General features: G+C 46.6%; 7 protein-coding genes across 7 annotated transcripts; 3 read left to right on the top strand and 4 right to left on the bottom strand.

Annotated features, from left to right (window-relative positions):
• Positions 1-4,464: 4,464 nt before the first annotated feature.
• Positions 4,465-4,886, top strand: DFL_005008 (uncharacterized protein; the record flags this gene model as incomplete). Its single annotated transcript, XM_067634200.1, has 2 exons — positions 4,465-4,637; positions 4,703-4,886. The coding sequence occupies 2 exons, from the start codon at positions 4,465-4,467 to the stop codon at positions 4,884-4,886; spliced, it is 357 nt and encodes a 118-aa protein (XP_067492291.1).
• Positions 4,887-7,327: 2,441 nt separating this feature from the next.
• Positions 7,328-8,590, bottom strand: DFL_005007 (uncharacterized protein; the record flags this gene model as incomplete). Its single annotated transcript, XM_067634199.1, has 2 exons — positions 7,328-8,019; positions 8,083-8,590. The coding sequence occupies 2 exons, from the start codon at positions 8,588-8,590 to the stop codon at positions 7,328-7,330; spliced, it is 1,200 nt and encodes a 399-aa protein (XP_067492290.1).
• A 1,348-nt stretch (positions 8,591-9,938) lies between these two features.
• DFL_005006 (uncharacterized protein) lies at positions 9,939-11,412 on the bottom strand (the record flags this gene model as incomplete). The annotated part of the gene is made up of 7 exons (XM_067634198.1): positions 9,939-9,991; positions 10,060-10,159; positions 10,239-10,511; positions 10,562-10,944; positions 11,011-11,083; positions 11,141-11,194; positions 11,260-11,412. The coding sequence occupies 7 exons, from the start codon at positions 11,410-11,412 to the stop codon at positions 9,939-9,941; spliced, it is 1,089 nt and encodes a 362-aa protein (XP_067492289.1).
• Positions 11,413-11,852: 440 nt separating this feature from the next.
• On the top strand, positions 11,853-12,694 carry DFL_005005 (uncharacterized protein; the record flags this gene model as incomplete). The annotated part of the gene is made up of 5 exons (XM_067634197.1): positions 11,853-11,887; positions 11,955-11,982; positions 12,068-12,271; positions 12,330-12,521; positions 12,575-12,694. 5 exons carry the CDS (start codon positions 11,853-11,855, stop codon positions 12,692-12,694), a joined length of 579 nt encoding a protein of 192 aa, XP_067492288.1.
• Positions 12,695-16,896: 4,202 nt separating this feature from the next.
• Positions 16,897-19,841, top strand: DFL_005004 (uncharacterized protein; the record flags this gene model as incomplete). Its single annotated transcript, XM_067634196.1, has 6 exons — positions 16,897-17,409; positions 17,547-17,767; positions 17,883-18,448; positions 18,533-18,777; positions 18,849-19,322; positions 19,389-19,841. 6 exons carry the CDS (start codon positions 16,897-16,899, stop codon positions 19,839-19,841), a joined length of 2,472 nt encoding a protein of 823 aa, XP_067492287.1.
• Positions 19,842-21,072: 1,231 nt separating this feature from the next.
• On the bottom strand, positions 21,073-21,456 carry DFL_005003 (mitochondrial 54S ribosomal protein mL41; the record flags this gene model as incomplete). Its single annotated transcript, XM_067634195.1, has 2 exons — positions 21,073-21,189; positions 21,253-21,456. 2 exons carry the CDS (start codon positions 21,454-21,456, stop codon positions 21,073-21,075), a joined length of 321 nt encoding a protein of 106 aa, XP_067492286.1.
• An 898-nt stretch (positions 21,457-22,354) lies between these two features.
• DFL_005002 (uncharacterized protein) lies at positions 22,355-23,974 on the bottom strand (the record flags this gene model as incomplete). The annotated part of the gene is made up of 2 exons (XM_067634194.1): positions 22,355-23,683; positions 23,777-23,974. 2 exons carry the CDS (start codon positions 23,972-23,974, stop codon positions 22,355-22,357), a joined length of 1,527 nt encoding a protein of 508 aa, XP_067492285.1.
• Between the last annotated feature and the right edge of the window lie 2,750 nt (positions 23,975-26,724).

Below are 26,724 nucleotides of genomic sequence, written 5' to 3'. Positions count from 1 at the left end.
ACCAGTACTGCATCGAAGGCAGTTCTGCGGTTCTTAAAGGGGTTCATCATACTAAGTAAGTATTTACTTATGCTCCGGGAACCACGTGCAGGCACAGCGCTGCCCTACACCAGTTAAACACAGGGTTGACTATCGATGACCGCGTATTTATATCAAGGATGCGTTAACGCTCACTATTTTTACAATACATACTGCATGCGTCTGTCTGTAAAATCGTGAGTTGCACGTCTCGCAATACCAATCGCTAGTCTATATGACCATCGCTTCATAAATAATTGATCGACTAGGTAACTTGAGTACTGAAGCATGTAAGCGTATAAGTACTTAACCAAAAAGTAGGGCTGTAAATGCATCGACAGCGATGCCGCCCAATCGTATTCCTACCCCTTATCCAATTCCAACCGACTGCCTTTAAACATCTCATCGTGATATATCCACTTGATCCTAGACTAAGCTAATTAATAGTTAGTAACATCAACACTTAGCTTTCGCAAACCCGATTAGACTCATTTCGGTATGACGAAAAGGTAAATAATGCATGTGAACCTTGTATAAGGAAATCTTAAAGAAACAAAACCTTATATATACCTCAAGGTCAGAACACGTATACCTTTATCCGAGTATTACGACAGCTAACAGGCGGATATCGAGCGGGTTCGCTGGAAAATACCGAATTGCGACAACCTGAGATATCAGAGATCACCATGCAATGACGACAAAAAAAAAAGGTATTACTGCCTAGAAGTGGAGAGCTCTGCCGAATGCTCAGCTCCTATTCTCCTTGAATGTATATACAAAACTGACATGCATAGCTCAGCTAGCGCTTTGGAGTTCGCCACCGCCAGAGACAATCAACAGAATATTTGTCAATTATATCGGGACCATGTGGTTAAACTAACTCTTCACCCGTCTTAATCATCCGTCGATGGAAGGATATCTTCTTTTTCTAGGTTTGATAGTGGCTGAGCAGATCGGTCTTCCCAGGGGTTTAAATAGAGATAACAAGCAGTATCACAAGACTTCTTCCCCCAAATTTGCAAATTAGAGTAAGTCTGGAGAATTCCCGTCGGTCTTGACAGCAAGTCAGAACCTCAGGGGTTGCAATACCCTGAACGGTATGTAGACTCGCAACTACTCCCATTTTTGCGCCCAATTTTGCGCCCTGAGGAACCTGGTCTGTTGCGGTTGCTTGACGTCATGGCGCCGCATTTTCAGGGACAGGCTGAGTGCTGTTGTGTCACTCGAAACAAACTCTTCTCATCCCCGACCATAATTATAATACTGGCCACATCCTCTTCTACATGCTCAAGAATGTTCCATGGGTCATATACGCACAGAATGCCCTTATTCGTTACCCGAGGCGACTATGAGGCCTGGAGATGGCGTGATTGATGTCTGGCGATTAAATTTAAAAAAAAAGTTTTGCAGTTTTAAAAAAGGATGATGATGATGACGGCTGAGGCGTCAATGCGTCGCATCGCCCGACCGTATGATTGCCTTTGTGGTCGCCAGTGCCCTCGGAATTGCGAGAGACGTAGGAGACAATCGGTTGACCGACATGGGGGAAAATCTGGATGGCTACTATATGGTTAATTTAGATAGGACGTACTCGTTGATCAATATGATGCACACATACTCCGGTTTGTGTCTGACGGGGTAACTAATGAGACTCGTCATTCGAAATTACCCGTTGCTGGCTTCCCAGCGCTCCAAGGTTCCCGAGGGCATTTTATCGAGATTTCGGGGACAGCCTATGGGTGTACAGATACTTGGTGACCTCTTTCGGTTATAAACCAAGTTTCCTATATCATTCAAACTTTCCACGTGTGTCCGCCGACACTTAGGTGTGCACGGTGCGAGAAAACTATTCTGGTATTTGTACATATTTGTGGCATCGAATTCGCAGACCTCTATGCCCAGCCGGGAACCTCCTGTCGGTATAGTGCCATATCAATCGATACATCGCCCAAGGGGTCAGAATACCTGAGGGTGGAAAAAAAAAAAATCGGAACTAGGTCCCCGTTTGATGGGCGGGTGTGCGAGCATAACGAGTAACGGTGTGGAGCCTTCCTCTGGTAAACCACAGACCAGGCTGGGTAGATCCTTTCAAGCCTTCACCAAGTTCTCCCTTCCACACCAGACCTTTAATCGATGGTATTGGAGAATTTCAATCTTGCGAACATCTGGAGATGGATTTGGCATCTTCTTTTCTTAGGGTGGTTTTCAGACCCTTTGGGCGGACCGAACCGGAATTAGGAAGCTGTCACCGTTGTCGCCATTTATCGGGAAGCATCATCTGGGAATAGGTTGGATTGCCAGCTCCGAATCTGATGGACCTACATGCAAGAATGCTGGCAGAGGGGGAATACCAGACTGTGAGTGCCGGGATTCGGGTGGACAAACCTGCATGAGTTTGACCTTGCCAGCTGCATGTCGTGCGAAGGACGCGGTCCGATTCGTGCATTTGGGGGAGCTATGAAATCATAGTTGTCTGGGCACGAGACTAACAAAACCCAAAGCCCCATCCATCTGTGAGGAAAAAAAAAAAAACCGTTTTTTCAATGAAATGGCCAAAGTGCTATGCCTTCGGGGGACTTCCCCTTCAGAACGCCTAACATCAGGCTGCTCGATCAAGCCTCGTGACCCTTAGGTACAAGTACCATGATTCTGGTAGTCCGACTGGATGGAAACTTTGCGACTTGTTTAGTCATTTTTGAAGAAGATATATGCGGCTGTATGTCCTTATGCACAGAAATTCAAATCAAGTATCATCGATCGGGCGAGACGGAAATAGATATGGGAATGGAAAACCTTGAGGGTGCAAGAAAAAGAAGTTGGCCATCGACATCCGATATGACAATTCGAAACGTTGAAAGCCCCTAGTGCTAGGAGAACCAACAAACACGCTTCATCTTCAGTAGTGGCATAGATCATCCCCCAAAACGGAAATCGGTCAAAAGGACAAGAGCGAAGATCCTTCTTGGGGGCCAGGAGAAGGAACAATATATATTAGGAGCGGTAGCCCGTCGTCGTTAGCAGTCCTTTCCCCCAGAACGTGTAGCCTGGTACAAGCCGTTGTACATGTACCCTGACCCGTAGCACATGTATCTAATGACGGTTCGTCAATGAGATTTGATTGACTGAAGATTGGCGCATCATTCGGGCTTCTCGAAACCAAATCCAGTAAGCAAGAAACGGGCCCTACTGGCCGTGAGGGGTGGGGTCTTGTGAACAGGCGGGCTCTTAAAATGGACCAGCGGTGAAGTAATGGTCTGGAAAGAAATAGAAGAAAAAGAAACTTGCCAATGATCAGAAGAGAAAGGTTTTAGTTGGGTTGGGTATGTTGGTTTAGTGCGTCTCTCCGGCCTCTAAGAATGCTGGCGGGTTGCAGCCAAAATATTTCCAAGTCGTCACCCAACTACGGTCAGTGAACCAAGCCCATCTAAAGAAGTTTCCTTTGCCAGCTAAAACCAAGTGACGACCCGGAGGAGTGGAGCGGAGTTTCTTTCCTACCATCATCCCATCCCATCCACACACACTGCGCTTGCACTCTGCATACTTTTAACTAGAGTAAAAGTAAAAGTAAAAGTAAAATCCTTTTTTTTTTTCTTTTACTCCTTATTAACTATCGTCTTCTGGGTGTAGTTTAGGCACTACACTTGCATATACATACTTTTTTTTTTCCCTCTCTCTTCTTGACAGAGACATACAGACACACCGAACAATTTAATCCCACCCTCTCCCATTTTAACCTTTTCCCGGGCTATTGCATGTACTCTTTGCTGTCTTGACTCTGACTAAAAAACACAACAACAACAACCTGCGCCTCGCTCCTGGTTTTCATATATTCTACTCCGACATTGCTCTGAAGGGAAGGAAAGGAAATCGCAGATCAAACCCGACACTTCTTCTATCGCTGCTGTCTTGCCTTCGAACCCAACTAGCTTAACTCGAAGGAACTCGGGGGACTATGATGTCGCTGTAATAGATAGCTAAGAGGGAAGAAGGCATCCAACCGAACGCAACGTCGTCAGTCACTGGAACGAACGTGGAGAAACATTATTCATCAGCAAGGCACCTCTCTATAACCATATTCTGTCGCCGACCAACCATTGCATCCGATCTTATTTAAGTATATATTGACGTCGGCTGGTGCATATTACTCGCCATCACATTTCGACTTCCATCTTTTCCGACCACGTTTTGTAGGATCTATAAGAAAAGTACACCACAGCCGCAACACACCCGCACTTGCTGGCTCGGTCACTCACTCAGCACTCGCTCACACTTTGTCATATCCCTCTCGAATTAGTGAGAAAACACAATCAACACTCGAACCTGAAGGAGCGTTCGGTATTCGACGACCACGTTATCCTTCTCGGTGAATAGTACCATCAGCCTCGAGTGTTGTTCTTTATGCATAGGTTTTCTTTGCGCAGGATTTCAGCGGTATCTAGTTCTGGAATGGACACAGCTGAACGATCCCCCGACTCTGTTACCTCACCTGTTCATGCAGGCGATGATGTCAACGTCCTGGACCTAGAGGATGAGGAGGTAGATGCTAGGACGATGAGCCCGAGGAGGAATAGCGAAGAGATGGAAAGATTTGCCTCTGAGGCAAAAGAGCGGCTAGAAAAGTAGGCACATCATCTGCTCATCGCATGATACCTCCGCATGACTAACACGTTATCTCCAACACCAGGCAAGCCAAACTTCTACAAGAATCTCTCCTCGCTCTTCTCGATCGTGTCGACAAAGTCCGGGAAGAGCATGACAAACTAGAAGGAGAAAACAAGTTCCTCCAGGACTACATCGGCCACCTGATGCAAACCAGCAAGATAACAGGTTCTGGTGGCTTGAAATCGTCAAGTAACAGAGGCAAATAAACGCTTGCTGCCTCTTTATCCTTGCCACAAATTATCACGACCTCTTCTCGCTCCTTCCCCCCCGTGTGGATGCAATCCAGAGCCTCAGCACTCTTCTCACTACCACCATCATAATCATCAAACCGGAGTTACAACGCAAAAGGCATCTTTCTTGATTTACGGGTGTCATTTGAACCTTTTCGACCGGGAATGGTCGTTTCCTCGATTCTGCTTGTGTATTATTATTACGCCCCTCACCTACCGCCTCTCTTCCTCAAAAAAAATTAGACGGATCCCTCTATTAGACGACCATCAAACATCCATCCTCACCCCCATCCCACCCCCCAAAACCGATGAAGGTCCACGACAATTTGTCACCATAGGAACCCACCCACGAAGTTACGACTGATCCAAAGGCTTTTCTTAATTGTTTTTGGCCGCCATAGTCAGGAGTTTAATTGGCTTTTTGATATATCATTTGTTTTTTGATTCCTTTATATCCGTTTGGTCCTGTTCACTTTGCCTCTAACTTTGCTGCTTTTGCATACCTCACAAACTGGGCCCTCGATATCTACTATCCCCAAGGACGCCCGCACCCCGGGAGTCCTATCTCACCCCATATACCTACCACCTACCGAAGCGTTTGGGCACCTTTCCTTCTCGATCTCTGATAAAAAATTTTAAAATTTATCATGTCGTTATCCTCCTCCCTTCTTTTCCCTCCCTCCTTTTTTGTTTCCTTCGTTTATCATCGGCGCTACCATAGGAAATAGTAATTCAAGGAAACAACCACCTTTGCTCTATGTATATTTACAACTTTTCTCGTTTCCTTTTCCGATACACGCCAGACCCATTTTTGTCGAGGACGCTCGACGGTCAGGCTGTTTGAGAAAATTGAAATTCAAAATCTCGAAACAAACCCCCGGTTTCCACCACAAGTTACGGAATCTACCATCTTTTCGCAGTGCAGATTCATCAGGAATGTCCATCTTGACTACCATTTTGACCGTTTGACTGAATATGATGAAAAAAATACGTTAACAAACCAACCCCCGTCTCTGCGTATTCGCGAGAATGTAAAAAGCAGAATTAAATGTCCTCTTCCAACCGTTGCTGACATCATTGATTTTTTTCATACCCCCACCCGTTCAATTTGCTATTCCCACACCGATGGCACCGCCTTGGTCCCGATACATACGTATGTACCCAGCTCTTTGAATTACCTTGTCGAGCAATGCATTATCGTCCGTCTTACCACGGAGTACGGCCGTTTGGCATTGCATCATTAAATGCAGGGTGCAGACTTGAAGGAAGCTATCGTTCCACCGTAGTTCGAGGGGACCTTTTGATCTTTCGAAATCTGCTACGTATATTTCATCCAAAATTCAGATGTTTGATAAATTAAAAAAAAAATTAAAAAAAAATTAAAAAAAAAAATTTCCAAAGTTTTTTTGGTTGGACGGTAGAACGATGGGTAGCATGGATTACAAGCCTGCGATAGGTTTCCGTCTGTGCCTAACTTTATCCGCCGAAGGTCCAGGATATAAGAACCACACGTCGAGGTTTAGCTTCCCTGCATCCAATTGCTGACATTCCATCATGACATCATATCGTGAAACAAAAAAATCCAAAGGGCCCAATCACATTGCTCCTTTCCATACCACCGGCCTATCCGAGCCAATGTATTGCCTGAGCAAGCATTTCATATAAACTTACTTATACTTATAACAGCCCAGGAAATACAAGCGGGAAAGGGAAAAAAAAGTAACAGGAACCCTAAAATATTTCAAAATCCCATGACGTGCTTGCATAAATGTCCAGAAATGCCGGGACGACGCTTTGATATTGCGGTTCGGCGGGGTTCAGCTAATGATCAAGAATACTCAAGTTGAATGCATATTGCTCCGGTTCAAGCCGGCCGAGCGAAAGTCGGATATATCATCGGAAACAGCAAACTCCCTACGAGAACATAGCACGCATTCAATCGTTCGCTGGCAAGTAATTGCGTCATTTCAAATGTAGAAATATCCATTGGAATTCCTTGATGCCTTCGCTAACGAAACACTAGAGATATAGTACATGGAAACAGTGGAGGATCGATTATCCTGGATCCTTCAAGAATCTGACCGTCCTTAGAAATACAGTTCTTCCTCAATGAAAACTGCCCAGGAATATCGATAGAAAACAGATTGGAATCGATAAATGGCGGTTGGGTATCGAAATAGTCTTTTGTTGGAGAATATAATTGTGTAAGGAGCCCAAGGGTATTAATTAATTATATCAACTGTACTCCGATCCACAGAATAGCAGCGCAGAAATGAAATATAAGACGCGAAAACGTGGTTGGATTGCTACCTAGCTCGCCCATTCGCCGAGAAAAGTAGAGAACACAGTCGCAAAGCTTTTTGGGTATCGTTTGGTCGTAATTTGAGGACAAAGGAAATTTTCTAGATGAAGATAGCCTAGCGCAACGGCAGACGGGCCGTAAGTGGAGTTGCTGTTGATCGGGGAAGGTCTGTTGGCTGTGGCAATTGTACAACTGGAGACACCGGGGAGTAAGATATTTGGATCGGTGAAGTGACTGTGAGTTGGGGGATCAAGACAGGTTGATCTGCGACGGGTCGTGACAAGCGCACGTTCATCGAGGGCCCCTGTTGTGACATCCGCCTAGAGGCGTAAGACGGTGGGCGTGTCGCCGTGCTCCCAACCGACGTCCTATTCGATGGGGGTTCATTGTTTCCTTGCGAGTAAACACCATCTGCCTGGCTCCGCCGGACCCAATAGAACTGTGCAGGATTTACTCTGACGGTCTGTCTCCAGATACCATACGCAGGTGGAGGAGGAGGTATTTCCTTTGGTGCTCCGTCGTCGTCTACAGATGCGCCGCTTTGACCAGGCATGGCGTAAACTTGGATTGGTCTTTCCGGTTGTGCATACCCCCATGGCCCTGGCCCTGCCGTCATGCCTCCAAACATCGGGTTAACGTAAGCCGCCTGTGGCTGCTCTTCGTCTGGATAAGAAAACGGACGAGCGACAGCCAGGCATACTCTGATAAGTGAGTGGAAGAAGAAAAAAGCAGCCATGAGGGTGACCAATATCAGGGCAATCTGCAAAGGAGGTGCCGTTAATTTATTACCCATGAAGAGACCAAGATCTGTTGCCGTTCATGTTAGCGGTGCCATCAGTTTTACAGAATCGGTTACTATCTTTTACTTACAGATAGATAAGACGACAATAAACACGACGGACCAAATCAGTAGAATTGCGACTCTCGTTTTCAATTCTGGCTTAACCAGCCACGATTTTGCAAATTCCCTGAAAGACATCCCTGTACTACTCGACGCAGAGTTTGCATTTGAGTCTCTCCGAGGCATCGCATTTGCAGGCGGGGTAGTCGGCTGCATATCCTGTGCCATTATTGATTGGGATGGGTGTGTCTCTATCCTGGGGAGGTCGTTAATTGCGGGCTGAGGGAGTTGGTGGCTAGGCCCTTGCGTCGCAGCCGTCGGTGAATCTACAATCTCTGCGATAGATGGCATGGGCGGTGGCATGTTTGGGGATTTTGGGCTTGCCGGCGTGCTGGAACGGCTCGACGCCACCGACGCCGCCGATGATCTTCTCGAATGTGACCCATGGTTATCCTGATATGGCGTTGGAGGGGTCGGTATCTCGTTCAGACGCCACGAAAGCCGGAATGATGGTATGTTGGGGAGTGCAAATGTCATTCTGGTTTAATATTGCACAAATGGTGGGTTGATATCTAATGACGCCGCAATCAATGCTTTGTCAAAGAGTATATATCATTCGATATCCTGTGGTGGGTCAAGTCCTAGATTAAAAGCGAGAGAATGTACTGAAGTGACGGTCGATCAATTGAAGACGATGTATTGTTGGATATGATTGGTAAACGATGGTATGTAATGTTGAGTTGAACGTGTACGTGTCTACCACAGCGGTCGGTAGGTTGCTAAAATGTATAGTATCGAATAAATCTTTGAAAGAGTGGACGTCTACGGACCGGCAGCAGACGATAATATTGTGAGTTTGGTTGTTATTCGATATCCTGTGGCATCTGGTAACTGGTGTCCTCCCGTCATCCAATCAGCAGCATGAGCTGGGTGTAGAAAATTCAAGCCGGATCTTGAATTATCGAATTTCTAGACTCTTCAAAGTTCGATTAGGCTTGGAAGTATTGAATTGATTGATAATTTGGCTTTCGAATTTGATAATATAAAAAACAAGTGTCATTGAAATGATAGGATTCTAGTGATGCGACGCGGGGCCACTTGGATGATTCGTATCGAAGCCTCAATGTCTGTGTCAGAACGAACGACGGGGTAATAGCTGAGGGAGTGGGCTGCGACACCGAAACTAGAAACGGGAAAGCATCCAGGTATAAGTTCGAGAAGGGGCGCGCTGGATAAAAGTAGATTATTATCTAAGAGAAACTGCTTTTTGGTGAAAATGAATGTGGTAACCCAACTGGCTCGACAAACCAAACCGACAGGTCAAAATAAGAGGTGACGACGAGGCAGTGAAAAGGAGTCTTCAGGAAAAATCTCATTCCTCTTGCTCTATACCATCCCCTCTGTGACGGACCTCTTCGCTGGATTTGTGGGAGAAGGGGGTGGGAAAGACATATCGCTCAGCCCGTCCTGTAATAACGGGGGGAACATTGCATGACCGTTTCACCTTGCTTGAGGCTGTCCACACACGGGCAATTTGCGACCCCTGGAAACGTTGAGCACTCATCAGAATCCGTCAGGGTGCGGGCCACAGGGCTTAGGTACACACCCGCCTTGGCGTGGTTCGAAATTGCTAGCTGCGATTTGATTGGGTAGTCGGCAATTTAGGGATCTCGCGTATTTGTCCAAGCAATTTTGGCGATCTGGTTAACAAGTATTTTACAGAGTTCTTTCGCAAATGATGGTAGGGTATCTAATGCTTTTGAATAGAGATAGGAGGGATAAGTAATGCGACGTGGGGTAATATCATGACCGGATAAACCGCTTGCAGGATGTGCGGAAAGGTATCCCACATTCTTAGGCAGGAACATGGAATGTGCTGTTTAAGCTACTTCCCAAGTTCCCCAAGGAGAAGGTTTCGATCAGAAGAGCCAGAAACAACTAAAATTATACTAGATTAAGTCCCTGTTTTATATCTAGAGAGTGAACGTAGACAGATTGTTACTTACTGATAGGCTCATTTCCAGGCATGAATCGAACGTCGTTGACCGTTCCTTTGTGCCCAGGAAGCTTATACAAAAGCTTCTTAGAGTCGGAATCCCAGACGCTCTATCGGGAAAAAAAAAACAAGGTGAAAAACGACCTTGTTAGTCTCAGATTCATACATGCGGGTGGGGAGATCACTTACGACGGTGCGGTCTCCGCTTCCAGCTGCAATCTTATCACCCTTAGGCGACCAACTAGCCCGAACGAGATTTTTCTCCAGCCCAAAAGGAGCACCTTCGAATACCTTTAAAAGACGATCGGGGGTTGCGAATGGCCGTATGTCCCACGTCCGCACTGTAGAATCCATCGAATTCGACAATAACGATTGTCCATCTGGCGACACACTTAGGGAAGTTATTGTGTCCGTGTGTCCCCGTAAATTGTTGACGACAGCTTTCTTTCTCAAATCCCAAACCTAATCAAAGTTAGTGACAGAAAAAAGTATTTTTCAGTTTGTGGATGTACCTTTATGTCGTTTTCAATACCTCCACTAAATATTTCCACCCCCGAATCCCCAATAGCGACTGACGTTATTGGGAAGTTTGTTTCCAAGTAGTCGATGGCTTCCTTTGCTCTGGGATCCCAGATTCCTATTGTACCATCGTCGCTACCGCTAAGAATTATCTCGAGGCCCTTCCGTGATATGTCGATAGCGTTTACAATATCCTCGTGGCCAATGTGTCTTCGGATCCTCTGACCCGTTTCAACATCCCAGTCTACTACCAACGAGTCCGTCGTTGCTGTGTAGATACTCCGCCCATCTCGGGACCACTGCAGATCGAGAATCGCGCCTTTGTGCCCGCTTATTTCCCCGTAGTTAATGCAGTCACCGTAAGTGTTCCACAGCACTAGGTAAACTAGTCAGCGACAGCAGTTTCGAATCAAATATGGAGGATGGTTTGCATTGCACATACGAACTGTCCGGTCGAAAGACCCAGATGCTATGTGCTCCCCAGTTGGGTCGAATCTCACTGCGAAAACTTCCCCCTATATATTACCGATTAGATACCTTTTAGTCTTAACCATATAACACAATTGCCATACCGAATGTCCTGTAAGCTCCATTATTGGTGCTTGTAACGCGCTCGTTCGGGGGACCTGAGATCGGAAGTTGTTAGCAGGGGTCTTAATGTAGGTTTCCAAATAGGTCAAAGGCGTCTTACTGCTTTTATCAGAGCCCCGCTCGAGGATGTAGACGACGAGATAGCGACAGCATTTCCTGCATCTCTAGGGACAGACTTTTGTCTCTTGACAAGTTGATTCGAGCTCGAAAGGTAGGCATCGTCGTTCGGCGCTTTCCTCTTATCCGTTGACATTGTATTGGGATGTTGATATAACCGGAAGGCGTTTGGGATCTGTCGCGATTGGTCTTTCTCGAGTTCCTGATGCTAGAAATAAGTCCGTGGATGATGTTGTTGGAAGATTCACGCGTGTGCAACGATGCTGTGGCTTTCACCAGCCGAAAAAGTTACTAACGCCACACATCTGCGCCAAAGTTATGCCAAGAAGCCGACTCAAGCACCTGCCAGCAGCTTCGCATCCCAGTCAGAGCTACATAACCCAGAACTCATCCGATCACCCCAAACCACGACGAACATCACGCAGTCCGGCGAAGAAAAGGGTACCCAGCTGAAATCAATCGTATCTTAGAGAAGCATAACCAAATTGGTGTCTGAATCTTTGGTGGGCGTTTACAACCTCGTTGGACAACCGGGTAGCCACAGGATCGCTGTGGCCCTGATACACCAGAGACAGCATGTCTTCCACAAGCCGAGCCCGGCTCGGTGAAGAGTAAGCTGCGCTCCTCTATATGTGTAACTAGATGTGCTTGAAATTGCTAATTCTTGGTGTGAATTAGAGTCTGGAAACTGAGAACGGATAAAATTGTTCGTGAAACCCCTCCAACAACTTGAGACTTGCATGCCCAATGGCTACTGCGGGGCTGACGTATCCCGGGTGTTTTTTATGCAGAATGCCGAACTTGTCACTTTAACATATGGATCTGTCGTCGCCCAGCTGTGTAAAGACCTCGATGGGGACTATGCCGAAGTCAACAAACAGCTCGATAAAATGGGTTACAACATTGGGCTGCGTCTGATAGAAGACTTCTTGGCCAAGAGCAACATGCAACAGAAATGTGCAAATTTTAGAGACACCGCTGATGTGATCTCAAAGGTTCGTATCTTCTTCCACAAGCTCCACCTATGCCACACTAATGTTGTCCATGTGACAGGTCGGCTTCAAGATGTTCTTAAATATCACACCGACGATAGTGAATTGGAGCTCGGATAACAAGCAATTCTCCCTACTGTTTGATGAGAATCCGCTGGCGGATTTTGTGGAGCTACCGGACGATGGGAAGGCTCAGAGCGACCTATGGTATTCAAATATGCTGTGCGGGGTCATCCGAGGCGCCCTGGAGATGGTTTGTAGACCAATATCCCCTTCACCAGTGGCTACGGCTAATAGATGTAATAGGTTCAGATGTCAGTCGACGCACACTTTGTCAGTGACGTTCTTCGAGGTAACGATACAACCGAGATGCGGATAAACTTGATTAGATATATTGAAGACGAAATGCCCCAAGATGATGAATAATGGCAAGGAGTATTTCAGTTACCTATAGGATGAAAGACCACCCGGTGATCAGAGACGGCACCTGAAACCTTGTGGGGGCATAATTTCGACCAGAAGCCTTCGCTTAGATGGACTTTTGACACCTGGAGTTAAGGAGTCTATATTTCCTTTTTGGAGAGGTGTTTTTCGAATGCAATCAACCCATCATGTAATAATATACCATGAAAACTCTGCATATCAATACAACAGAGCTGGATCCTTTTGAATCACGTGATCCAACCTATATGTATGTCAAACTGGATGTAGTGAAGGTGGGCTTATGCATTGAATTTATGTAAAGATCATGATTAAGTATCTCTATTCTTCGGGCGTCAGCTAGGTTTTAGCAGCCGGATGTCGCCAACTATGATTCTCATCTCGACGACATGCAACCTCCATTGCGTTCACGGGCTTGGCTAAGCTATCATTACGTACCAAGTATTCTTTTTTTTAACATAGGGATAAATAGAATGGAGGTTAGCCTAGATTTCAATTTGATGCTTGTACGGGATATTGGCTGAAATATTACGGATTCTATAGATCTGATACCATAAGTACTCAGCTAGAGGCGTCGATTTTGTAGTGTTTGTCCAAGCAAGATCCACCCATATGTGCATACCGAAGTATGCACATATGCACATCCAACAAACCAGCTTTGGGGTTTCGCGGCTGTCATGATCCAAATTAGGGGTCTGGGCACCGATGTACCTCTCCGACGAACCGAATTGACATCTTAGTAGGAGCCTGACAAAGACAATATCGACGTTGAAGGGCTGAAATTTTGCAATACTGTAGATATTCGGTGTAACAGGGGACGTTGTATTTCCTAAACCCCATCTCTCTATCAGCAGGTACCTTATAATATCAAATCCGTGAACATCTATTCGAGCAATTAAATCGAGCTGCCGCTAGTCCATCAAAGAACACAAACGTATGTGCATTCGAAACCTATAACCAAGGTAGCTCTGTAGATACTTAATGTACTTAATTGTTGTTAAGAGTGCGCTGTTGGGTTCTCTTAATTTAATCCCTGGACCCTGAGACCTTACCTCCACCGACAAACGGCCAGCAGGTGATGCGTGATACTCGGAAGGAAATCCCAGGTATTGTTTGCCATGCACACCCAGGCCTGCTCTTCTCTGTAGGTCGCCAGCAGATCCAGATTCGTATTGAGGAAGTATTATATTCGGGACATAGAATATGTTGAATTCCCGAGGCCTTCCCTTTTCCTCACGGCAATATTAAACCGCTCAATGGAAGACATGATATTTTAAAAGGGCAGGTTAGTCGTCTATTATAGAGGTTTCTACTAGTTCTTCTTGCGTAGAAATTTTTTTTTAGTTCGGTTGGTCTGGATCCTTACTGTCGATGGATTGTTGTGTGCAAATAAAATATTAGCAGCAGGATGTCCTGACCGTACCATCGAGGTTCGTTGCTGCTTAAGTACCTTAATTCCTAGGCAAGTATAAAAGCAGCCCCATTTCCAGGTGCCAGACCTCTTTCCATCCTCCTTCCACTCTTCAAATATCATGGTGGCAACTTTCCCTTTTCCGTCCCTAGGCGTATACCCGTCGACGATTCTTTAGGTTCTGCGGTATTTATAATAATTAGAATTTCTTGTCAATGCTTCTATTGGGATTAATTTCGGAATCACATCCACAACGAAGCTGCGAGTTTGAAACACCTTGCAAGATCCAGGAAATCGGTTTACAGCAAGCATATAACGGTTACTTGGTCCACACACCACACCCACACACCCTTGCCACACGAAGACATCCTCGAGTATTTCTCTCGACGCATCTCTCCTTTGACGAATGTAGGTTTTCTTTGATTCTGGTTATTTGATTCAATCCAAGATTTCCTTCCTGGTGGCTGTATCTTTTTTTCCTTTTTTTCCTTCGTCTTTATAAACTACGGATCCCGAATACTAGCCGTCGCTTTCTTCCTATTATGATATTGTCCGGCGGTCCCCATACAAGTACACAGTAATACCGTTTTCTGTTTGAATCCTCTGTGTCTTTTACATAGGAGCGACTCCGTATATTCATAGCCTGGTGGATCGGACGGCGTGTCTATTAGGCTGGAGTGGACCAGGGACCATTATGCATCTATACACTTTTAGACTTGCCTGAAGTTTGTTAGTACTTTTATCTGCACATTTCCCCTTGCAAGCGTCGCTGTCGTCGCCAACCTCACGGTAGAATCAACATTAAGGCTGGAGTGGACGCCTCCTCCTCTTCTTTCTTTTTTATATTTTATATATATTGTTCATTCCATCGCGGGAGCCACAGGTCTTAGCACGGGCGGGTCTCGCTTTAGCTTTGGTTGATTGATTGATTGATTGGAGGTGTTTGTTTGCCCGTGCCATCGAACATAAAAATCTGAATCTCGTTCTGATTCTTATTTCGATTCAATCTTTTCCTTCCTCTCTGCTAAGAAGTAGTTACTATAGATATCTCCATCTCCCCCCCCCTCTCTCTTTCTCTCTCTCTTCCTTTTCATTCCAACCCTCAGCTACAATATATCGCTGTTCGTTCGATCAAGTATACGTTATAAACAACTTGGTTTAGAAGTGCTTGCCTTTTTTTTGTAAGTACCTCGTCTGCTTAAGAAGCACTGCATCTCTCTGCACACCCAAAAACCACAACCTCTCTCTCCTCCGCCATCGCCGCCGAGGGAACACCAAACCCGCAAGGGCCAGCGCTGCACCCCAACAGTTAAACGTCCCAAGCGTGGCGTCTCCACCGAGAACCCACATTCTTCGTCGTTTAACATCCTACCATCCATCCCTCAATTTCACGTATACTCCCCCATATTAATTACCCAAATCTCTCGTCGGCACCTGGCTACGTCGCCTGCATCGCCTGTTTTTTTTTTTTGCGATTTTATTTGTTACTTCGAGTATACGTACTCGGTAGGTAAGTAGGTCCCCTACCTTGATCAAGCTGGCCTGACTGTTCTTCCCGTCATAATATCACCATATATTCCTTTCTCTCTTTCTCTTTTTCAATTCATCTATTTTACTTGCCTTGGCTTGATTTTATTTTTGGGTTATATCTTCATCGTCGTCTTCCATTTCCATTTAATTCTTCATGATATCCTATTGCAGCTTCCATTCACTGTTCGTTTCGGATCTTTAAATCTTTCTATCCTTCCCGCTTTCCTTTTTGTTCTAGCTCTGTCGCGCATCCCTACCCGACCTCTGAAGTCCGAACATAGGTATATCGCCACTCACGGTATCTGTCTTGTCCATAGCGCGGTGCAGTGTAGTGTCGGTCTTCAATCCATCTGTTCCCGATCCTCATTTTCATCCTTTTGATTGCCTTTTTACTTTTATTTTCAATACTGTATTGTCTTTCCGAGCGACCGTGGGACGCCATTATTGATAGGGAAGCGAAAGAGCCTTGTCTCTATTTCGCCGTGATCTCCTCATCCCCTTCCCTCATCTTCCCCCCCCCCCGGCCTCATCGGCCTCACGCTCTTAGCCTGGCCACCGTCTTCACCTGCTTGCGGGCCGGCTGTTGCCTCTTTCTGTTGTTTTGGCCTGTTGGTGCGGTCCAAGTTGATCACGAACAACCACAAAGTCACAACACTAGCACAAAAAAGAATTTCTAATTTCCCGCGCCACCTGCTTTTCCTCCCAAATTCCCAAAGACTCCCCCGTTCATCCTCATCTTCATATCCATCTCTTTAGGCTCCGTTCGCGATTCTATAAATTTCATTCGTATGAAAAACTAAATTCTATCTCTAATACGGAAAGGCTGACGCATCTGGTATCCGTTGCAGTCTCTCATCGTGCGTCCTTTGCGGCTATCCGTCTGTTAACCCGGCCAATCCGATCGCGTTGGAGACCAGTTCCGCCGGCAAAGAAGTAGCTCTCTAGAACGATTCGCTTCGTAATCTAGATAGAGAAACCCGGAATAACGTCTTTGCCCAACTCAACATTAATATCCGATTCTGCGATTGTCCTTCCTCGCACTATCCTTGTTCCATTATACGAACCTGCAATTCTCACGTCTGTAGACGCGCCTTCCCCCCCTTTATCCCTCTTCACACGTTCTGCCACGCAAGCCTGAAGTCCTACCTTAAGAAACACAGTGCGGTCCTGCTTTGATCTGGACTTGAATACCGGTCGCTGATCGCTGATCATGAGCCAGGGCGAAGGTGGTACGCCCAATATCAACATGAATAATCTAAATCAGATGACAAATTTGGCGGTTGGCGGTGTGCAAGTGGCAGGAGGAATGCCAAACATGGCACAGGCGCCGCAGAACCCAAACATGAGCAATGGTTCCGGTTCAAAAGGCCTGGAGAGATCGCTGCTTAACACATATATATACGACTACTTCATCCGTCATGATATGTTCGATAGCGCTCGAGCCATTCTGCAGGAAGCCGAGGTCTCCACCGAACCTGGGACATCCGTTAGACGTGGATCTCCTTCGCGGCGCTCCCAAAAACATGATCAAGACGGCAATCTCATCAACGGGATAGATGATTCCATGGACCCTGACCGGAAGGATGACGAGGGCAGTGAACGCGGTGCCGATTTGCCCTTACCTAAAGTTCCCCAGGACTCCTCCGGCGGGTCTTTCTTGTACGATTGGTGGTCGTTATTCTGGGATATATTTGGTGCTCGCACTGGAAAAGCCGTCTCGGGCCCCGCTATGACTTACGTGAATCAAGTTCAAGTTCAGGTAAGTCGCTATCTCCCTCCTTTGTGTGGCTCCCTTTCGTGAAAAAAAAAAAAAAAAACTCCCAACATAAAAATGCACTTGTATGAGTGTGCGTTTCCCCGGAAGCATCTATGTAGATTAACAAACCTGTGTTTCAGGCAAAATCTAGGGAGCAACAGCAGAGGCTCCTCCAGATAACGCAAGCTGGTGGCCTCATGGGCGGTCAACTCCCCCAGCAATTTATGGGTCCATACCCAACGAATCAGATGCTAAGGGTTCCCAACGGGGTCATTCACGCCGACGATCTTCAAAAAAATAACCTCGCGCGACAGGCAATGGTTAACAACCAACGAAACAAGCCCCAGTTTCCTCAAAACCCGTAAGTTCTACCCTCGGCCCTTTCGGGGTGAACACTGAGCCTAGTGACTATGCGATGTCTTGCCTTTTTGTCATGACACAAAGTTACTGAAATCTGTTGATATTGCGCTCTGCAGAAACCAGCAACAGCTCCAACAGCAGCTCAAAACCCAACAGCAACAGCAACAAGCGATGATACAGCAGCAGCAGCAGATGCAGCGAGATCAGTCAGTTGATGGCGAGCGACCACAATCTCCAGCCCCTGGTCAGAACGGATCGTCGCCCTCGAAACGTGCGCGCCTAGAAGGAGAATTCCAACCCGGAGCCGGACGAGGTCAACTACAGAATATGCCTACTGGTCAAGCCAACGCTCAGGCGATGCTCATGCACCATGGAATAAATCAACTTACCCCCGGCCAGTTTGCGCAATTTAACAATGCGAATCCGGCCGTCCAAGCCAAGTTGACAGCTGCCTATGCACAGAATCTCAGAATAGCGCAACAACAGCAACAGAACGCCGCAGTCAACGCCGCCGTTATGGGCAATCCGGCTCTCGCCAAAGGCGTAATGCCGAATGGCCAGATGGCCGGAGTTTCCGCCGCGCACGGGGCCCCCATGGTGCACCAGACTTCGGCTGATGGAGGACAGGGCATAAATGAATATTATAACGGAGGGATGGGTCGCGGAGGAATGAATGCAACCGGTAACCACGCCTTGCAGGATTATCAGATGCAGTTGATGCTGCTCGAACAGCAGAACAAGAAGCGATTGATGATGGCCCGTGCAGAACAAGACCAGATCCATATGCGTGGTAACGAGCCTCGACCCGATGGCTCCGTGCCCTTCCAAAGCCAAAGCGTGTCGCCTTCCGGTACTCGAGCAGCACCTTCCCCGCAACCTTCAGCAGACATTAAGCGAGGCACGCCAAAAATGGGCGCGCAACCCGGCCCCGGCTCGCCCCTTCCGAGCGACAGCAACATTCAAATCCAACGAGGATCTCCTGCTGCGTCAATAGCAGCTTTTAATGGCCAGGTCACTCAAGCCCCCTCCTCAATACTGTTGATCTTCATCAAGCTGACCCCTTTTCTTGTTCTTTCATTTAGCCCACCATTCAGAATGCCGCTATGATGAGGCCTCCGAGCTCACACCCTAGCTTCCCAGGAGTTGGGCCTCACATGAACGAACAAGCTATGAACCCTGCTTTGAGGCAGCAAGCTCAGGCGGGTAGAGGTCAGCCGATGTGGGCTGGCCCGATGGCAGGAAACCAAAGCGCACAGGCTGCACAGGCCCAAATGGCCCAACTGCAAGCCCAAGCACAGGGTCAAGGCCAACCTCAAGGACAGGCCCCACAAGTGGCGCCGTCTCCGGCGGCTTCTGCCGGACAACCACAAAATATTGGTACTCCCGGGCAGGCTAGACCCGGTGGGCCGCACCAAGCTATGCCACCACCCTCCGCACCAGCAAATCAAAACCCCGGTCGTACGTCGCCTCAAGTTAGTGCTATGCCTCACACACCTACCAATAAAGCTGGGGGTGCCGCGAAGAAAAAGGATGCGAAAGGTGATCGTAAACAAAGCGTAAGTGTAAATCCCCCAGCGCCTAGGTATTTTTGTGCAGGCACTGATCATGAATTGTGGTTCTAGCGGCCAAATAAAAGGGCGGCGGCTAATGCGACGGCTAATGCGGCTGCGGCTGGAGCGCCTACCCCATCGGAAGCGGAAACTCCTGCACCGGACACCCCAATGACACCCCAGAATCCAAACTCGTTCAATGCTCCAGGAAATGTTGCCAAGGTGCAAGGTGGTTTTCAGAACCCTGCGGCCCCAGTTGCTGGCGGTGCAGCCTCAGAAGCGGTCCCAAATCCTGCAGCAGCGGTAGCTCCTCCAATGACGGCAACTGAATCCTCCGAAAATCCCAATTTCAGTATGATGACCAATATGGATGGTTTTGGGGGTATGGGCAATGAGAACGAACTGATGGAATTCGATTTCGAGAGTTTCTTAAACCCAGAAGCAACAACGGCCGCCGATTTGAATTTCGATTTCTCAGCCTTTGGGTCTGGCATGGATGACGTTACCCTGGATGGCGGTCCTTGAAGTTCCTATTGGATATTGGCTTCTATTCCAACTGCTTCGTCATAGACTTCCCTTCCATTCACATGGCTCTTCGTCTTTGTTTGTGTTCGTGAGGAGCTTCTAATTCGGCCTTGGCTTTATTCTCCTTTGATATATCTGCCTTTTTTTCATTTTGATTTTTTTTGGAGTTCCAGGGCGTCGGGTTTATAGTTGGGCTTCTTCTTATGCCTCTCCTTCCCTTCCTCTATAGCGGGATCTGCTATGATGGTTTCAATGTTGTCAAGAACAAGGACCTACTTATCTCGTTGAGCAATGTCTTGGAAAATTGTGGCGTGCTTCTAAGATCATTATCGATTTGCGGCCGCCAAAAATTTGGCACGGCCGTTTCACTTTCCTCTGCTTTCGCTTCATTTATTTCTTCGTCTCATATTCGTCAATTTTGGGTGGATATCAGGATTCTGTCAACGAGAGCAAAAGCACTTAGTCCTTTGGTTCATACTCCAAAAATTTCTGCTTCACTCTGGATTTTACCTAACTCTCTAATACCCAAACATCTATCCATTTGGCGATGGAAATTCTTTAACGATTTTTCTTCAACTACTTAGCTATATCGATCTTGGGGGTTATTCTTGAGTACCTTTCAATTTGCCTTTCTCTCGATGATTACGCGTGGAAACGCACTACTCCACTTATGACTTCTTTTCTATTTCTTTCTGGCCCGATGCCCTCCTTGCGACAAAAATTTTCATCTTTCTCTTTCACCTTTGAACACTTCATTTTCGTGTATATGATGTTACTTTCACTTCAGCAAGGTGCCTTTTGGGATCAGCTGAATGTAATCTTACTGGTTCTATGAATTCACCTGCCACGAAGGCCCGTAAGCCGTATATAGTTGCCACATCAGGTTCGGCTGCTCCATTGCCCTGTGAGGCTTGCGAGTAGCCTTATACCCCACATGTTACCCATAAAGTATTAAGTATCTACAAAGAGCACTCAAAATATATACAAAGAAGGGCTGCTTGGTTTGGCCTCCCATGGATTATCTGTAGTGATCACCTATAACGCCACAATTGCGAGTATCGAGAAAATATGCTTGAGTATGCTCCCTAAGCCATGTCCAGCTGGCATTCTATCCTTACCCGTCGTAAGATACTCCGGGGATTGGATGTGACCCTACTAGCCTCTACACAGGGATGTGTGGGCCCCGAGAGCGGATAGACCTTAACGGAGTAACTTCACCGATGGCATCGAACTAATTGATTCCATTTAGTTCCTTCCACTTTTCGAGGTAGGCTTCTCCGCACATGGGACCGCCTTTGCCAAATTTCCCTCTCGTAAGTTCGAGTTTCTTTGTGACGAATGGTGTCAACTGTGAGAGAAAATATTCAGCATCGATTGCCTTTCAGGTTGTACGATCTTGTAAAACCCTTACCTTAAAGTCTGTCATGTCGGGGACAACATAGTTTCTCAGCTTCTTCGGATCGAGAATATAGCCACCATACTTTGTGTGCGAACCCATGGAGCCAGTACCAGTCCCTTTGTAATAACCCCCATTAACCTGCTTGGTAGTGAGTTTGAGGCGCTTGATGCCACCTCTCGTGCCGCCCAGGAAGAGGGCTCGGGTTGGGGCGACCATCGTCGGTTGACGGTGTAGGTGAGGAGATTCTGGGCTCCGTGTGGAAGACTCTAGTAATCCGGGGTCGGGTTTGGACACCTTCTTCCTCTATCGTACCTGTTTTTTTTTTTTTTGTTTCTCATGCGATGGAAGTGGAGGAGAAGTTTTGAAAGCTTTAGTTTCGTCGCAAACTGGTGAGAAGGTCAAAGTTTCCCGATTTAGTTTTTAAGAGGTAATACAACAAGCCAACACAGCCCTAAGCTCGTCTGGCCAAATAACTCCTGACGTCGAGCGCTTGGTAATTCTTTTTTTAGCACTTCGACAAAGATAATAACACACGGTAAGCGCGTTAAAATTAAAGTAGATAGAAAGATGGAGAATGAAAGAATGGATTTTTGCTCTATTTCTGAGCCTCGAAATCTTCATAGGCATGCAGAAAATATATCAAGCGTGTAAAACATAACCGAGACCCGCCTTTTGGTATCAAGAATAAATAGAAAAACCCAAGCACCGCAATTAGAGAGCCTTTTGTGAGCCTTTGAAAAGCCAGCGCATTATTTGTGGAGGCAAGGAGGAGACGTTTTCGAACAATAAAGGACAACCCTAAGCAACATACAAAAGCTTTATATAAACACCACGAAACAAGAGGACTAGTTGAATAAACCCCGTGGAAAGAAGCCCGAGATATGTATTGGTACAATCAACAACAGACAGTGAATGATGTGTATACTCAGGTATACATGGGAAAAGACAAAAATGAAAAAACGAAAATAAAAAAGACAAGCTAGGATGACGGTAAAGAGAGAACTGTGTCGGCTCCTCCCATTCCGAATCGAAGGTTCGCCATCTAATGACTAGCTTTATAGAACGTGCGAAACCAGGGTCCGCGTAGTTGATTGGGCCATGGGTGTATTTTGGACTACCCACAGCTGGCAGAGCTCGGACGATTCGTCGGGGTTCGCATCATTGTCGCTTGCGCCGGAATCGGTCTAGAAATTGGTGCCGTAGGCGGCGACATAAGATCATGTCTTTCGATTATGTGGGCGGGATTTGTTACCCGGGAAATGTTTTCCTGTGGGGAACTTAGGGCTGAAGCACCCCGTATGGCCTTGGTCATGACAACCAAGTTAGAGGGTATCTTGCCAAAAGAACTCTGGGACTGCCTTGAGTCCCTCGCCTCAGGCATAGATTTGGATAAAGACATGATGTCTAAATCCAGATGTGGTTTATAGCTACCTCCGGATGACGAACCGGAAACACTATATGTGTCAACCGGTGATGATAAGGCTTGCGCCCCGACTCGAGAGAACCGTGTCTCTCCTTCGCTGTGGTCCGCAAATCCTATGGCGTACGGGGCGTCAACTGTCGTATTTACCTCGCATTTATCGTTCGGCAGACATTGGGTTGTTTGAGCATTTTTTCCATTTTGTAATGCTAGAGTCATGTGGCTGACACCGCTCGCAATATTCGCCAAATGGTTATACTCGTATCCACTAGGGAGACTGTTGGCTCTAACATTGGATGTAGGGATCAGTCCCATATTCGAGGCCACCTGTGGGGCAGGGTTTTGTGTATATGGCGTATCGAAATACACGTTGGTAGAAAGACCGTTGGGTACGGTGTAATTTTTCGTTGTGGCGATATCACCAGAAATGTTCCGAAGGTTTACCGAATTACTATCGGCGGCAGCACGCAAGCCCTCTACCATCGGCGAAGAGCTCCAATGTGCAAATGCCGGGGTGGCTACTGCGGCCAAAGTTTCCATAGCTGCACCTGTGGCTAATGAATAGCTGACGGCCGTCGGGAGACTTGAAACTGCCTCCGCGTTCCTAGCCAGTAGGGCTAGCCCACTTTCTTCTGGTGATCGTGATACGGTCTGCCCATGTTGGGAATTTCGCTTCGCTATATTTGGCATACTTCTACTCGAGTGGAGGGGCGGCGTCGAAGCGTATGAAGGCTCGACTGCTCTTTGTATTTGCAACTGGCTCTCGAACCCAGTATCACCATTTGCTACTGGAGGCGCCGAAAGGCAAGCATAGTGAGGTGCTAGGCTTCCAACATACATTTGTTGTCCGAACCGGTCATAGGGCCCGATCTGATTATATTCGTTGAGAGCAAGTTGCTCGCATTGAACCCTTAAAAATTGGCATTGCCCTTGAACAATACCTGCCAACTTGCAATTCTGGCAGCCGGTACTATCGCCCGGGTCTCCACTACAACGTATCTTTCGTTTGCGGCATCTAGCGCACTTGTTGCAAAACATGTTAGCATAAATAGACATCCTTGTACACCTTTGTAGTTTCAGGTGCTAGAAAAACGAAAAGTGAAATTATAAACTTACAGCCACGTTGACTCTTTTCCTCGGGGTAGATGGACCCTGGCTTCCCAATTCTATGGAATTACCACTGATGCTGTCCCCTCGAAGCTGAGGATTCCAGTATGGGTTTTTCCTTGCGGGGTAGTTCGCTGTGAACACCCCTTGCCTCTGCGACGATGGTAACGAACCATATCCAGGGTATGAGTGCCTGTTGGTATTCATATTTTGATTCTTTTTCGAGGATTGGTGCCACTGGTAGAAAATTATCGATAAGATTGATTAAACACTCTCCTGAGCAGAAGGTGCTGCCGAATACTAGAGGGATTGTCGTCGAAACGAAGTTCAATGATCGTGAGTAGTTTGTGGAATAAATTCCACCTGTTGACTATATATAGAGAGAGGGGAGGGGGGTTGGGGGTTGGGAGTTGGGAGTATTTGTACAATGGAGGAGAAACCGGAGCTGAGTGTGGAAAAATAAAATAAAATAAAAATAAAAAAACAAGATTTTAAACTTGAGAGGGAGAACGAAGAGTGAAAGAGCTCGAGGGGTAATGCCTCAGAGAGAGGGGAAGGGAATTTAGGGCAAAATACTGGCAACAAGTATAACTCCTCTACATGTATGGACAATGAACTGCGAATAGCCAGTTTAATCGTGCTTGAACAAGCTGGTATGCGCATATGCGTTCACGTACATAGATAGAATCTATTGTTACAGCGCAGCAAGGTTGATCCTACCTGTGGATCGATGCCAAACCCGGTTCAATCGGAATGGTGTATAGAAGTTAAGTACATATATATCTTAAAACGTGATATATTAGAGAAAAGAACTCTATTTGAATAGATCGTAGTAGGTTCAGGGGGGCTGTCAAAGATGGCCTGTTGGTAGCTCTGAAATTGTGGGCGGGAAGCATGAGAATTTATTGCGATTCCATTATTTCCGCCTTATATGGCGGTCCTGGTGTTCTAGAACTTAAATTGATAATATCTGTACCTTATTTTAAATTTTTATTGGGCATTATAGAGAGCATAAGCAAATATGAATCGAATCGCGGGTATTTCTTAGAAGTCTGGACCACGAAGGGTAATAGTGGTTTCTTTTCTTTCCACGGAAAACGTAGCCACCTGGATTCCGTTAGGTAGCTATATTACGGACGCTGGCTGGCTGGCTGCTGAAGCTGAGATAATAACAACATACTTACGCAATCTGAGCAATACCAAATAGTCTACTCCATAAATATTTTCTTCTCTCAGCTCAAGAAATACAAACGGTGAAATTCACGGAAGAGGATTTATCTAACCCCAACCCAACCACAAAGATCAAGCAAACGGAAGGCTGAAAACGTGGAACTATGTTTTGGAGGCCGTTGTGATAACGTCTAACGATTGAACGAGCTAACAGCTGAAAAGAAACCATTTACATTCGGGAAGCCACCTTTGAACATATGCGTCTATGTAAAGAGGGGTTCAGTCAAGCTTTTTATGAAAAAGGAACAACCCCGAACGAAATTAAATTATTATTCGACCCTAGATGGAATTCGGCTTATACGGTTAGCCGGTGTGTGTTACAAGCCTTGCCTTCCTTGATGCATCTACATTCTGGAAGGTTTCATCTGTCTATGCGGACTCCCGCCTTATATTCGGAGTAGTCTGCAGCGGATTCTTCCGAATAGACACTTGGCCGTGTCGGACTACTAAATATACTTAAAAGCTGGTTTGGTAATGGGGTCATTGTTTTTTGGTTTCGAATTCAAAAACCCGGGATGTGTTCTTATTGGCGGTTATCGATTTTCTCTTTGTGTCCCCCAGTAAAGTCCTGCAGGAACACGCAAGCGGTGTATATACTCGCACAAACTTCATGAATCGAGACTAGCCCCCTGGACGGATTAAAATCTTGAATCTTGACTAGAAAGACGGGTGTCCCAAAATGCCCCAACTATGCGTTCCTATCTCCCCATAGCCAACTGCTCAAGGAGCCTGCAGTGCTCCGTTGAGGAAACAAAGAGGCGTGACAATTTTGGTCTTGGGCCGTCGGATCTAGGCAATCCTGACCCCATTTTAAAGTTAAAAGTTTGGTTTACATCGCCAACTGTCAAGGTGAGACAAAGAAAAGGAGGCAATACAGTAGGCGGGGTAGTTTGCCGTTTGTATGGTGATGAAGACAGGTCTCCTCACAAAACAGGGGAGAACCCACATCATGAATTCATACCCGAATGCGCCTCCCGGGATCCTATCCTTTTACTTCTTGTCTAAAGGCTGCAAGGAGGAATTTGTGGTTCCATGGAGACAGAAAGACCGGGACATTGGCCTGCTCGTCCGCCAGGGATCGGGGCTAGGAGAGGTATACGTGGGAGAAAATTCAATGACCTACCTAGGTACAAGGTGTACGAGGAAATTGATGGGTTTGTGGACCGGAAGAACGCCCTTGCCTTCTAATTTCTAGGAAATCTTTATAATGAAACAGTTAGGGCTGACGAGCTTTTCCTGTGCCAACTAGCCTGGTTGGACTGGGCCAAATATACAATTCAGACGAGCAATATAATATTGAATCGTACCGGCCGAGCTCAACCCTTGTTGTTAGAGTTTCCCGCATCCGGAGTCTGCATATGCCGGTTCCCAGTACAATGAAACAATTCACCGAGGTGGCGTTTATTTGGTCGCATAGTAAGAATGTCGTTCTCAGGAGCTAGTTGGGTTTGAGGTGGTGGCCCAATTTGGCTTTGGGTAGCTGCGTAAGTGTCACCATGCTCGCCGCTCAGTACCTCTTAATACCTTGCAACGGCTGGTCTGAACAGCATAAGTGATCTCACTACAATGGGAAATTCTTCTCCTTGATTGTCAATTGTGTTACCACCAGCACCATGAGGGAACACTGGCGGCTTTCAGGTTTCTGCAGGATCCCGTTAACAGGCCTCTTGCCCCAAGTAGGGTGGGAGACAACAGAGTTTTCACAAAGAACTCAAGAAAATCGATTC

This window comes from Arthrobotrys flagrans, assembly GCF_004000055.1.
Source record: "Arthrobotrys flagrans strain CBS H-5679 chromosome Unknown unitig_0, whole genome shotgun sequence".
Lineage (NCBI taxonomy): Eukaryota > Fungi > Ascomycota > Orbiliomycetes > Orbiliales > Orbiliaceae > Arthrobotrys > Arthrobotrys flagrans.
This window is presented reverse-complemented; position numbering and strand designations above follow the sequence as displayed.